Source organism: Neomonachus schauinslandi, chromosome 15 (genome assembly GCF_002201575.2).
Source record: "Neomonachus schauinslandi chromosome 15, ASM220157v2, whole genome shotgun sequence".
NCBI lineage: Eukaryota > Metazoa > Chordata > Mammalia > Carnivora > Phocidae > Neomonachus > Neomonachus schauinslandi.
Genome location: NC_058417.1, coordinates 56,607,303 through 56,619,900, shown reverse-complemented (window position 1 = coordinate 56,619,900; position 12,598 = coordinate 56,607,303). Strand labels below are relative to the sequence as shown.

General features: G+C 52.0%; 1 protein-coding gene across 1 annotated transcript in view; it reads left to right on the top strand.

The window, feature by feature from the left end:
- Positions 1-11,168, top strand: part of TIMP2 (TIMP metallopeptidase inhibitor 2) — a 45,614-nt gene extending 34,446 nt beyond the window's left edge. Inside the window, exons 3-5 of the mRNA XM_021680938.2 lie at positions 491-599; positions 6,305-6,429; positions 8,242-11,168. Of these exons, the coding sequence (XP_021536613.2) occupies positions 491-599; positions 6,305-6,429; positions 8,242-8,439 (432 nt within the window). The 3' untranslated portion in view covers positions 8,440-11,168. The remainder of the gene's footprint in view (positions 1-490; positions 600-6,304; positions 6,430-8,241) is intronic.
- The last annotated feature ends 1,430 nt before the right edge of the window (positions 11,169-12,598 follow it).

Genomic DNA, 12,598 nt, shown 5'->3' with positions numbered 1-12,598 from the left:
ACGATGCACCCCCCACCTGGGCAGCAGGTGTGTAGATCAGTGGAGACGTCAAACCCCACTGGCCCGTGGAGTCCTATCCATGGCCACGGAGTTAAGGGTGCCTCTCCCATCAAGGAGCCAATGCTTGACCAAAGTTCCTGGCAATCCTCAAAGGCGGTGGTCCTCCACGATGGGTCAGAGTCACCTGGAGATACACAGGCCTCTCCCTGGAGATTCTGATACGACCTTGTCAGTGGTAGGGAGAGCCCACGTGTTATGGGAAATGGGTGCCGGGGACCCCGTTGTGCCCAACCTGCTGACAGCTGATCGGATGTGTCCAGAGAATCTCTCTGCAGGTGACCTTCTAATCTAGCTCCTCCGCTTTTCCATGCCGGGGGTCCCACAGGTGCAGGTTGGGCTGCCCCCCCCAGGATGTTTTCGGGCGGAGGGGCCCCAGACTTCCTTAGCTGTGCAGGCCAGCTCTGCTCACATCTCACCTTCGTCTTTCCAGATGTTCAAAGGCCCTGACAAGGATATAGAGTTTATCTACACGGCTCCTTCCTCCGCCGTATGTGGGGTCTCACTGGACGTCGGAGGAAAGAAGGAATATCTCATTGCAGGTGCGTATGTGGAGAGGCATGGGCATGCTCTTAGGGACTGTCCGGGGCGGAGTCTCCTGGCCTCCAGGGCTACGACTCACGCAGAGCCTGAGACACTGCGAGGCCAAGCAGAGCCCTGACCCCGTGAGGCTGTTGGAAGTCTCCAGGCTTCCCTGCCTCTTCCCGTCCAAGAATTCCTGGTGTGTTCTCGCCTGCCCCCCACAACAGTGGAACTGGTATGACTTGATGGGGAAACACAGTAAGCCAGTATTCACGGGAGACATGAGATCGGGTGGACGCCAAGAGGTGAGAATTTTTGCCTTTTGTTCCTGAAAGGGAGGCTCGTGTCGGACGCTAGAAATGCTCCCTAGGGAACCAGGAGTCAGCTCACAACTTGGGAGGAGACGGGGGAGTGGAGGGGACAGCTCCCCTAGTCTGACGTTATATTTTGTTATACAATCCAAATTTAATCATAAAAATACATTCTGAAACCAAATCTCTGTGACTTGGGGGATTTTCTTCTGTTTGGATTATTTGTACTTTTTCCCGCATTCACTGAGAATATTTAAAAAATCACATACTTAGCAGGTGCCCACTAGGTGGCTTGCGCTGTGCCCGGCATGACAGGAGTTCAGGAGGAGATACCCCGGAGGGAATGCACACACACTCCCCCTGGGGGGGGCGGGCAGGAGAAGAAACTAGAGAAAATAAGACAGGGTTTTTTTTGTCGGGGGGCGGTTACTGTGAGCAGCGAGCGAAAGCTCAGGAGGAAGAGACCGTCTCGGGTGGCAGGTGCACGGATCCAAGGATCCAGAGGATTTGGCACTGACCCCGGCTGGGCCGCGCACATGGGGTCCCTGCCAGGGGGAGATGCAATGTGAAGTGAGTGGGACAGAGGACACGGCTGTCACCTCTCCTTGGGTAACATCCCCCTCCCTCCCCTAAAACACTCTTGCCTGGCATCTGTGTCCCTGGCTCGTCACTCCATCAAGACTTCTGTCCCTCTCCTTGGGGATGATGAGAGATTTTTTTTTCTTCTTTGATGGGCACTTCTGACCTTTCTAAATGTTTTCTTATGAGCATCCATGATTTTTTAAGTTTTATTGACTATAACTCACACAGCCTACCATTCACCCATTTAAAGGGCGCCATTCAGTGGTTTGGGTAATCCATCGGGTTGCAACCACGGCCACAGTCAGAGAACCCTGGACCCTTCCGCTCTTCTGCCTCCCCAGCCCCCACTCCCCTCCCCCCAGCTCCAGCAACCGCCAGTCTATTTCTTTTTTGATCCCGTGGGTTTCCCTACTTCAGAGTCCTGTGAATGGAATCGTAGACTCTGTGGTCCTGTGTGTCTTGGCAACCCTCGCTCAGCACCGTGTTCAGCACAGCATTTTTTGAGTTCAGCCACATAGCGTGAATCAGAATGCCTCTCCTTTTTATGGCCGAATACTATTTCTTTGACAGGATAGACCACAGTGTGTTCCCCCATTTGTCATCTGATGGACACTGGGGTGGTTTCCACCTTTGGGCTCGTATGCACGATGCTGCTGTTAGCGCCCGCCACCAAGTGTTTGCGTGGCTGTGTTTTCATCCCTCTCGGGCCGATGCGTAGGAGTAGAATTTCAGGGCATATGGTGACTATGTTTAATCATTTGAGGAGCTGCCAGACTGTTTTCCAAAGCAGCTGCACCGTTTTACATTTGCAGTATCTACTATTTTTACAGTAAGAAAAACAAAGTCAACCAGAGAGACAGGTAAGGGGACAGAATCATGAAGCAGGGACTTTCCTGACGGTGTTTGTCACCGTGACCTGGGGGAGGGCAAGGCAGGGCAGGTGCACAGAACACGGGGCGCGGGGTGCAGGCGCCCGGGGAGGGCTGGAGACGACCTGGTCCGCATGTGCCCAGGATGGACAGCATCAGTGTTATCTCCTTTTACTGCTTCCCTGTATTCATAAAATTTTCCAAATGACATTTATTGTTTTTATGGTCAGAAAAATAAGCTGTGGAGAGAAGGGAAGGGAGACGAGACCTCCCATGGTTCAGGGAACTTATTGCCCTAAGGAACCAACGGCTTCCGGTTTTCAGCACCAGGTTGTGTGCTGGTCTCTGGGGAATAAACCCTTAAAAAGGAGCACCTCGCCCTTGGTCTCTGGCTCCTCACACCGCCCTCTAGAGGCAGCCGACCAGACTGCAGAGCTGCCGGAGCAGGCATGGATGGGAGGCGAGCCAGGGTCCTCTCCCGGTGGGCTCCTGGGAGGGAAGGTGACCTAGGTCTGGGTTCATGCAAACAGGCTTCGCCGTCTCCCTGTTGATAGAAATAGGATCACCCTCTTCCTGGCCCTGACGGCCTCGGAAAGCTTCTCATGTGGATTCCGTTCAATCCTTAGAACCCCTTACAATGAAGGCACTGTTATATGGTCCCCATTTTACAGATGAGGAAAACGCCTGAGGAGTAGAGAGATGAACAGTGTGCCCCAGGTCCGGTGGTGTGTGCCTGAACTTTCACACGTGCACTTTCCCAGGCCGATTGTTAAATTCTGGTTGATATCTCATTGGTACCTTGAAATCAGGGCACGAGCATCTGCAGCAGATTTTGGCAGGTGCCGGACACTGCAGCTCTTTCTCCCCGGGGGGAGCCGGTTGTTAGGCATTTCTCAGCACACCCGTGCCTGGGCTGCACTGCTGGGCTTGTCTTCCTGACTCCCAGGCCCGTGGCACTCTGCTTCTTCGTTTGTGTGGTCCCGGTTTTAGTCTTGCCGCCCCAGCTGCTTCGAAAGTGTGGGTCCAGAGTAAGAGCTGAGGATGGAGGCTGCACACGGCAGCTTGGTGGTGATTATCTTGCGAGTGGTTGCTTTGTGTTATTTCGGGGGACATGGTAGGAGAATCTCTTTATCTATTTTGCTCAGCCTCTTTTCTGGAAGGAAAAGGCTTCTGTGTCCAAATGAAGCATCGTGAGTCAAAGGCAGAGAGCCTGATCATCTCCGTTACTCTGCTAATGTTGATACTCTCATGCAGAAGCTCACTCGTTCATATTTGCCATCAGAGGTCATTTATCACGTCACATGTATGTGTCCTGCTCTGTTCCTACACACGGGTCCATTAAACTGTCCCCAGTCGGAACTAGAAGACAATTCTCCAAGTAACTGTAACACACATCTGCTAGGCTTGCTACAACCTAAACCGTCCAAATTGTAGCTCCACTTGTAATAAAAATGAAGAAGATACATTTTGTTTGAAGATACATCTGCTTGTAGCTGTGTGCCTATCATCTTCCACTGTTTCACGTCTAATACTGGAAGCAAGCAAGTGACATGGGGCACATCTGAGTTTCCTAACTGGCCCTGGAGTCTAAGATCCACAGAAGGCACGTCCAGCAGGGGCAAGCGCACCCGTTATAGGGGGACCTTGCTGAGCTGACTCCTTTCCCCAGCTCAGTGAGATGGCTCTGGGTCAAATCTGGTGTTTACTTTCTGAGCACAGACTCTCCATCTTGTCCTGGAGTCAGGATGGGCCACCCAGAAATCACGGGGCACAGTAAACCACTCAGCCAGGGCTGGCAGCAGCCCCAGGAGTGACCGCATGGCCCGAGGCAGCCCACCACCTCTTGGGCTGATGACTCAAGTTCACATGTTGAGCTGGGCACCAGGAGACGCTCATGTTCAGGAACTGTAATAGAATTGGCCCTATAGTTTTCTTCTGCAGTGTTCTCCTCTAAGAGGAAGAAGAAATCTACAGCCCTCAGTTACAAATTTTAATTAATTCCTGTTTTTCTCTCCAAGAAAGACTGCATTTTTCCAAGGCAGACGTAGGAAGATGTTGTAACAGATGTTCACATGGTGCATGCCCAACCAAGTCTTAGTAACTGGACCTGTACAGAAAGGGTGTCCTTTGGAACATTCTGAGATGCTATGTCATTTATACGTGACATCCGAGGTAAACGGCAGCCCCGTAGCCAGGGCCATGGAAGACAGACAGTTTGCATTGCATCTCCGTGTCCGGCACGACGAGGCGGGGCCGGAGGAGAGCTACTGTCCATATATACCTACTCTGGCCATACATTCCGGAAGGAAGGAGACCAGAATGAGTTACTTGTCATCTGTCCATTTCCGCCCCCCCCCCCCCAGCTACTCTGAACTCATAGAAAAGGGCTGTACAGTTCTTAAAAAGAAAAAAAGAAAAAGCCAAATACTTATTTTGGAAGTATTCAGAGCCCCCGGAACACTTCTCTTTCATTAGTTAGGATTCAGAATAAATGCTGCAGTAGCGATCCTGCTCCTTGATCCTTTTATTCACCTGGAATGTCATTTAAGTCCAAACAGACACAAGGGAAAATAGAGCTCCCAAAGGTAAGGGGAGTCGTTAAAACAGAAGAGAGAGCATCAGAATTCACATCCAGGGGGTGCCTCCTGCGACCTGCCCGACACACAGGATGTCCCCGTGCCCACTCGTAGCCTCAGGCCAGCCGACCCGCGTTTCCCCTGGCCAGAGATCGTGGTGCGATGGATTCGCCGCGTGCATTATTAGCACACAAGCAGCATTATTCACCGAACTCTGTTTCTATTAGTGGATTCTCCACGGCCGCGCTGTGCCTGAGATCATTAAGTTGGATGTCCTGGAGCTTTGTCAAGTGGAGAGCCCGGGGTGCAGCCCGAGGCTCCTGTCTGCCCCTCGGGGAGCCTCCCTCTGCGGCTCATCACCCCGCCCTTGTGGCTCTTCACAAGGTGCCATCGCAGCCGGAGGGCTGAGATTTGACATGACCTCTCCAGCCCTCGTTACGTTCTACCATTCACCAGAATGCACTTGCCTGTCTTTGTGTCCTGCCTGGCTAATGCCAAGGCTGTCACCAGCGCGAACTCTGCGGTGCAGGAGAGGGAAGGAGCAGAATCAGGAGCCTGAGGTCAAAAAGACAAACAGTGCCGCCTCCTCCCCCTGCCCTGAAGGGAATTCGGAGCCGATTTCCAATTTTATAAAATTCCGTGTTTTTGCTATTCATGGTGGAAAAACCCAGACAAGTTCAACATCAAATGGCAGAAAATGTGTGTGAAAAATAAAATGGGAAACAACCTGATCTACATACAACGTGATCTCTTTCGTGCGAATACACGTGTGTGAGGGAGTATTGGAAGGAAATGCGTCTTAAGTGTTTGCTGTAATGAAAATGGGAGGTTTTTTCCAACTGTGTCCTTTCCTGTGTCTGCCAAGTGCTCTGGAGTGTTCGTTCTACTCCGCACAAACGATCTGTGATGTATCCGTCAGCTCATGGTGCTGTAACAAAGCACCACAGGCCAGGGATTGATTCCCTGGCAGTCCTGGGGGCTGGGGATCCAGCATCCAGGCATGGGCAAGGCTGGCTCTCCCGACGCCTCTCTCCTGGGGCTCGCAGGCGGCCGTCTCCTCCCCGTGGCCTTGATGCTTGTCCCTCTGTGCCTGTCTGGGTCCTGATCTCATCTTATAGGGACCCCATTCTTATTGGATGTGGGGCCCCCCCATGTGATCTCACTTAATCACCTCACGAAAGACCCATCTCCAAACACAGGCACATTCTGAGATGCTGGGGGTCAGGGCTCCCACACAGGGATTTTGGAGAGGCTGCAGCTCCGCCCACAACCCACGGCATTGTGAGCAGTGAGCCCCCACACACCCGGGCCGCACTTGGGCGTGGGGGTCGGCAGGAGGAGGGGGAACAGCAGCCTGCCCTGAGCTTGGTGATCTCTGTCTCCTCAGGAAAGGCCGAGGGGAATGGCAAGATGCACATCACCCTGTGTGACTTCATTGTGCCCTGGGACACCCTGAGCACCACCCAGAAGAAGAGCCTGAACCACAGGTACCAGATGGGCTGTGAGTGCAAGGTAAGCTGGTGCCGCCTCCTTCTGGGCTTTCCCTCATCACGTCTGTCTCCAGGGAGACTGCCGGGCTTTGATCCCTGGCTTTCCAGGACCTCTCCATCCACGGGGTCCTTAGGATAGGGCTCTGGGGAGGTACGGCCTCTCCACCAGTGAGGCCATCAGGCCAGGGACAGAGCCCCCAGGCATGCCCCTGCAGAGGGATATTTGGGAGGTCTGGGCAATCTAGCCGTGTGGCCTGTAGCTTCTAGGAAGGAGAGCCTCCCAGGGGGAGGAATTTTGTGGGGAGAACAAGATGCTGTGAGTACTTTCTACGGATGCACAAGTGCAAAGACTTGAGTGCCTTGGGAAAGAACGTCCCAGCCATTTCCATGCCCTGGGGCCACAGAGAATCCTGACACCCGCCCCCTTCTTAAAAGCAGCCCAGAGGGGTCCCTGGGTATCTCAGTCTGTTAAGTATCTACCTTCAGCTCAGGTCACGATGGAGCCCTGCATGGGCTCCTCAGCGGGGAGTCTGTTTTGTCCCTCTCCCTCTGCCCCTCCCCCTGCCCACCCAGCTGGAGCCGTGCTAACATTAGGTGCCGCTGTAGACAGGCCTCTGCGGCCCTAGGCTTGGGTCCTCTCTCTCCTGCCGCCCTTCGTCCCCACCGCCTGTGCCTCCGGTCCCGGCACAGGAAGCACCGCCAGGTGCCAGGGCCGCTCTGCCCCGAGAAGTGGGTCTGGGGCCGGAAGGCTGCAGGGACCGGCTTTTGCTGATTAGCGCTCTTGCTTGTGCGGATACGTCATCACCAGCCGGTCCCTCAGCTCATTCGAAATGTGAATTCTGACCCACGGCAACGTGTTTGTGGAGCAGACAGCTCCGTGCCCAACGTGAAATTAAAACTGAGTTCTTCAGCATCAAAACAAATGAAATCTTGCCACTTGCAGCGATCTGGATGGAACTAGAGGGTATTACGCTAAGCAAAATAAGTCAGTCAGAGAAAGAATTATTATATGATTTCACGCATATGTGGAATTTAAGAAACAAAACAGGAGCATAAGAGAAGGGAGGGAAGAACAGAACAAGACGAAACCAGAGAGGGAGACAAACCATAAGAGACTCAAGCACAGGAAAGAAACTGAGGGCTGCTGGAGGGGAAGGGGTGGGGGGGAGGGGTAACTGGGTGACAGGCACTACGGAGGGCACTTGATGGAATGAGCACTGGGTGTTACATACAACTGATGAATCCCTGACCTCTACCTCTGAAACGAATACTACACTCTGTGTTAATTAGTTGAATTTAAATTTAAAAATTGAAAACAAAATAAAACGGAGTTCTTCCCTTTCCCTCTGTGGCCTGAGTTTCCTCCACCACAGTGCTGCTTGCTGATCCCCCCAAAGCCCGTGCGTGCTTCAGAGCAAGAGAGCATCCTTTTTATTTGACTAGAACCCAGCTCCAGGAAATTTAAGACCCTCTGTGGTTGTTGTTCTCCTCCCAGGAGGGTGCGGCTACGCTGAGGCCTTTGTGTCATGCTCAGAGGGGCCACTGTGCTGGGGGCACAGGGGCAGTGCACAGGGGTCCCGCCAGACCCCATCCCCCCCCACCCAGGCAGCCTGCCTTGCTGCTGCTTAGAGAGTAGGGGGAGCTCAGGAAAGGCTGCTGATGGAATAGGTTCGACTCAAGCCCCCGTTTTCCGCCCCACCGCTGTGCTCACGTGGTCATTCATTTGACAAACCGCCCTTGAACGTCTTTGCTGGGTGCGTGGCTAGGCTCTGGAGATGCCTCCTTGAGTGGCCTCGGTCCCTGACCGGATCCGTCTCCGTGTCCCTCTTCCTAGATCACGCGCTGCCCCATGATCCCGTGCTACATCTCGTCTCCAGACGAGTGCCTCTGGATGGACTGGGTCACGGAGAAGAACATCAACGGGCATCAGGCCAAGTTCTTCGCCTGCATCAAGAGAAGCGACGGCTCCTGTGCGTGGTACCGCGGAGCGGCACCCCCCAAGCAGGAGTTTCTCGATATTGAGGACCCGTAAGCAGGCCAACAGCACCCCTTTGGCCAACGGAAAAGCCTCCAAGAGTTTAGACTGGTCCAGCTCTGACATCCCTTCCCGGAAACAGCATGAATAAAACAGTCATCCAAGTGGGTCTAAATTAGCGTGAGTCTCCTCCCACCCCCATTTCCCTTTTAAACGTGGTCGTGGTCCCACACCCCATCCGCCAGCCTGGGAATCCTTGGGTGCGGGCAGGGGTGGGATGCATGGGCCCGGCCCCAGCCCTGGCACCGTCACAAACGCTGAGCAGGCGGCCCGTACGTAGGAGTCCCCCAGGCCTGGTCAGGGCAGAGCCTGGAAATGTGCATTTTGCAGAAACTTTTGAGGGTCGTTGCAAGACTGTGTAGCAGGCCTACCAGGTCCCTTTCACCTCGAGAGGGGCATGTCCCTCATTTCCTGCACCTTCCACGCCTCTGGCCCTACGGTGGCCGTCCCCGCCCCTTGCAGGTGCCCCTGTCTCCTCGGTGCCCACCATGGACTCCTAGTACCTGTGACTCCCATAAATTCAGAAGCAGCCCTGGACCAGTGGCTCGCTCTCGAAGGAGCCCCAGTTAATCCTGCTAATCCGCAGACTCGCAGTGGGAGCCACGCTCCAGGGCCTTGTACGATGCGGGTGACAAGCTTCAGCTTCGGCCAAGTCCTTTTCAGTCCCCCTACCACACACCCCGACTCTGGGGGAGCCCGTGGCATTCCGCCCCAAGGGCAGACGTTTGGGGGGACACTTGGCTCCCCTTGCCGTTTCTTCCCAGGCTTCTGAAATCAGTCTGGCTTCCTCCTCCTCCTCCTCCTCCTGGCATCAGGCATCCAGCTGAGTTGCACACGTTGGCTTTGCAAGGGGTTGCGCGTGGCCGGTGGCACAGGCTGGTTGTGCTCTGTTTGCACATCCCGAGGACATCGAAAACCGGGTTCTGCTGTGCCCCCCAGCGCACCTCAGAGCCCCTCCTGAGCAGGTGCCGTAGCTTTACCGTGACACCCCCCTCCCCCCCGCAAAGACGGACAGTCGCTGCGCTGGGCATGGATTTCTGGCAATGAAGTTAGCTGGGCGTGTTGTGAAGTCTTACCCGGGAAGAGAGAAACTGGGGAGTTAGGTGGGTTCGGTGAATTTCTTCCTGGGCCTCTGGGATGCTGTGGCCAACATCTCATTTTTCTAAAGATCAATTCTCAGATAATCTGTGAACCCAAATCCCAGCTGTACCAGCCTCCACTTAGATTTGTCATATTCGATCTCTCGGTCAAAAAACGTCCTAGGGGACTAGAGAACCTGTTCCCTGAGCACGGCTTTCTGCGGCCAGTAAAAAGGGGATTAATGCAAGCAGAAATCTCTCAGTAACAAAAAGTCATCTTTTTCTTCCTACTTGTATATGGTATAAACCGTTCTGAATTTTTCACGCCAATTAGGCAAACGTACATGGACACGAGCACATGCACGAACACACACATGCATGGAGACCCAAGTGTGTCAGCCTGTGAGTGGTCCTCCTGCAGAATGCTTCCAGAGTCACCACGTTCTAAGCATTGCTGTACTCTGCGGTGACCCCAAACCACCCGTAAGACTCCTGACCCCCACGTGGCGGGTAGCCCCCCATGCCTGCCAGGACCTGGTCAGCATAGATTTCGATGACTTCCCTTTCTAGGGCAGACTAGGGGAATAGCCAGGAAACAGCCCCCGCGTTAAGGGTGCTTTCATGCTGTACAGTGATAGAAAGTTTGTAAGATGTCATAATGGACCAGTCCATGTGATTTCAGTATATACAAGAACACCAGACCCCTCCAATCAATATAACACCCCACCCGTTTGCCTCCTGTATGGTGTTATCATATGTAACATTTACTCCTGTTTCTGCTGATTTTTTAAGTGTTTTGGTTTGTTTCTGACATCAGCTGTAATCATTCCTGTGCTGTGTTTTTTATTACCCTTGGTAGGTGTTAGACTTGCACTTTTTTTTTTTAAGGTTTCTGCATCGTGGAAGCTTTTGACCCTGAATGGAAAGCATGGCATGGTAGCTAGCCTATGATGGTGCATTCCTTCAGATCTTTTCTTTCCTTCTTAGAGTATGGTTGCTTTTTCCATCTGCTACCTTTTGTTCTCTGGCTCAAATGATTACAAAGTAAAGGATCTTTGAGTTGGTTGGTTCTAAAAGATGGCCTTTATACTCAATCCACACACATTGGTCTTCTAGCCATGCTGAGCAGAAAACAAAAACAGAAACAAAAAATTCAAGATGAAGTGCCCGGTGGCAGGCAAGAGACAGAGCCACCCAGATACCATCAGAGTCAACAATTGCAACGTGCACGTAGTTGAAGAAGGCTCTCCATTCAGCATTGTTTAATTTATATGTTATGTTCTATGCACTGCTCATTCCTCCTTCCATTCTTGTCTTCATGCAAGCAACTCAAAATATTTAAAATGAAGTTTACATTGTAGTTATTTTCAAACCTTTGCTTGATAAGTATTAAGAAATATCGGACTTGCTGCCATAATTTAAAGCTTTGTTTGATTGTGTTTGTTTTTGCTTGTTTTTTGGGTTTTTTTTTTTTTTTAAACTTTTGGGCAATGTGTTTTTGCTGGAATATGAAGTCTGAGACCTTCCTGTGCTGGGAACACGTGAGAGCTGTTGAACGTTGACAAGCAGACTGCGCATGTTTCCGATGCTTTGTATCATTCTTGAGTGATCGCTCGGTCAATGGACAATAAACAGTATTATCAAGAACCCTGGCTCTGTGTGGCTGTATCCGATGCTCAGAGGAGCCTGTCCCGTGGAGGTGGACATGTGTCCCCAAGAGAAAGAGAGGCCCGGGTGCCTTGAGGGATCCACTGGCATCTATCTAATCAGTGTTCAGACGTCTCCCGTGGTCTCTTCAGTGCTTTCTTATGGTCCTCTGGCTTGCATCAGGAGCCTAATGAGGGCCATACCTGGCAATTGCTCTTGAGGCCCTTTTTTCTGCGGGTTCTCCTCCCCTTCCCATCCCCGCTTTCCTTCTCTTAAGGTGGGAAAGATGCCCTCATCATAATTTAAACTGGACTATGTCGTGCAAATGAACGTCCCCAACATTTGTGCCCCTCTGGACCTGCAGGCCCCATGGGGTCTTAGCAAACAACCCACCAGAAGATAACTGCTACCCATTTCCTTTCTTTTTTTTTTTTTAAGATTTTATTTATTTATTTGACAGAGAGACACAGTGAGAGAGGGAACACAAGCAGGGGGAGTGGGAGAGGGAGAAGCAGGCTTCCCGCTGAGCAGGGGGCCCGATGTGGGGCTCAATTCCAGAACCCCGGGATCCTGACCTGAGCCGAAGGCAGACACTTAAGCGCCCCCATTTCCTTTCTTTAATGTAATTTAGGTCAAATGTGACTTCTGAAAAACACTTTTCATTAGGGAAATTTTCAAACATATTTAAAACATGCAGAGAATGATGTGACAAACTCCATGCACCCATGACCCGGTTATTATCCAAGCTATCTCCATCTTCGCAAACAATTTTGAATCGGTTTGAAGACCCACATATGGGGAAAGCAGACTGTTAGGGAGTCTCCAGACACCATTCATCCCCCCTCAGCCTCGCTCATTCTGTGAAAGGAACGTGTATGAGGGTTTGGGTCTGAACCCCCAACAGACACATGCAGCTTCAAAATGGAAACACGGCAACGGATACAGCAGGATCCAATGTGAAGGGTCCCGGGGCCAGCCACCAGGCCTGGTTAAAACCTCCAGAAGTTTGGGTAGCCCTGGCTTTTCCCTGATCTAACTTAACGACAAAACAGTGGAGCTACAGATCTTTTACTGGGGTCAGTTTTATTATGGACAACTTGCCATTACTGCAGATTCTACATGAAGACTTTGAAACTCCTGTATGAACAGGTTCTATCTTTAGCCTTGGGTTCGAGCTCGGAGCTGACCCACACAGCTCTCCTTGCCCTGCTCGGTTGCTGTGAGTCCTTTGCAGTGAAAGACAGCACTTTGATTTGGGGAAACCATCAGCTCCGATAGCAAATTTTCTCCTTTGGGAAACAAACTGGGAAAAAAGCTGTTCAGAAACACAATTCTGTTTTCATTCCATAACGACTGAGAGGAATATTCCTTTCCAATTAAGTGAAACAAAAATGTGAGGCAAATCCAAATCTGAGTCTGCAAAATGGTGG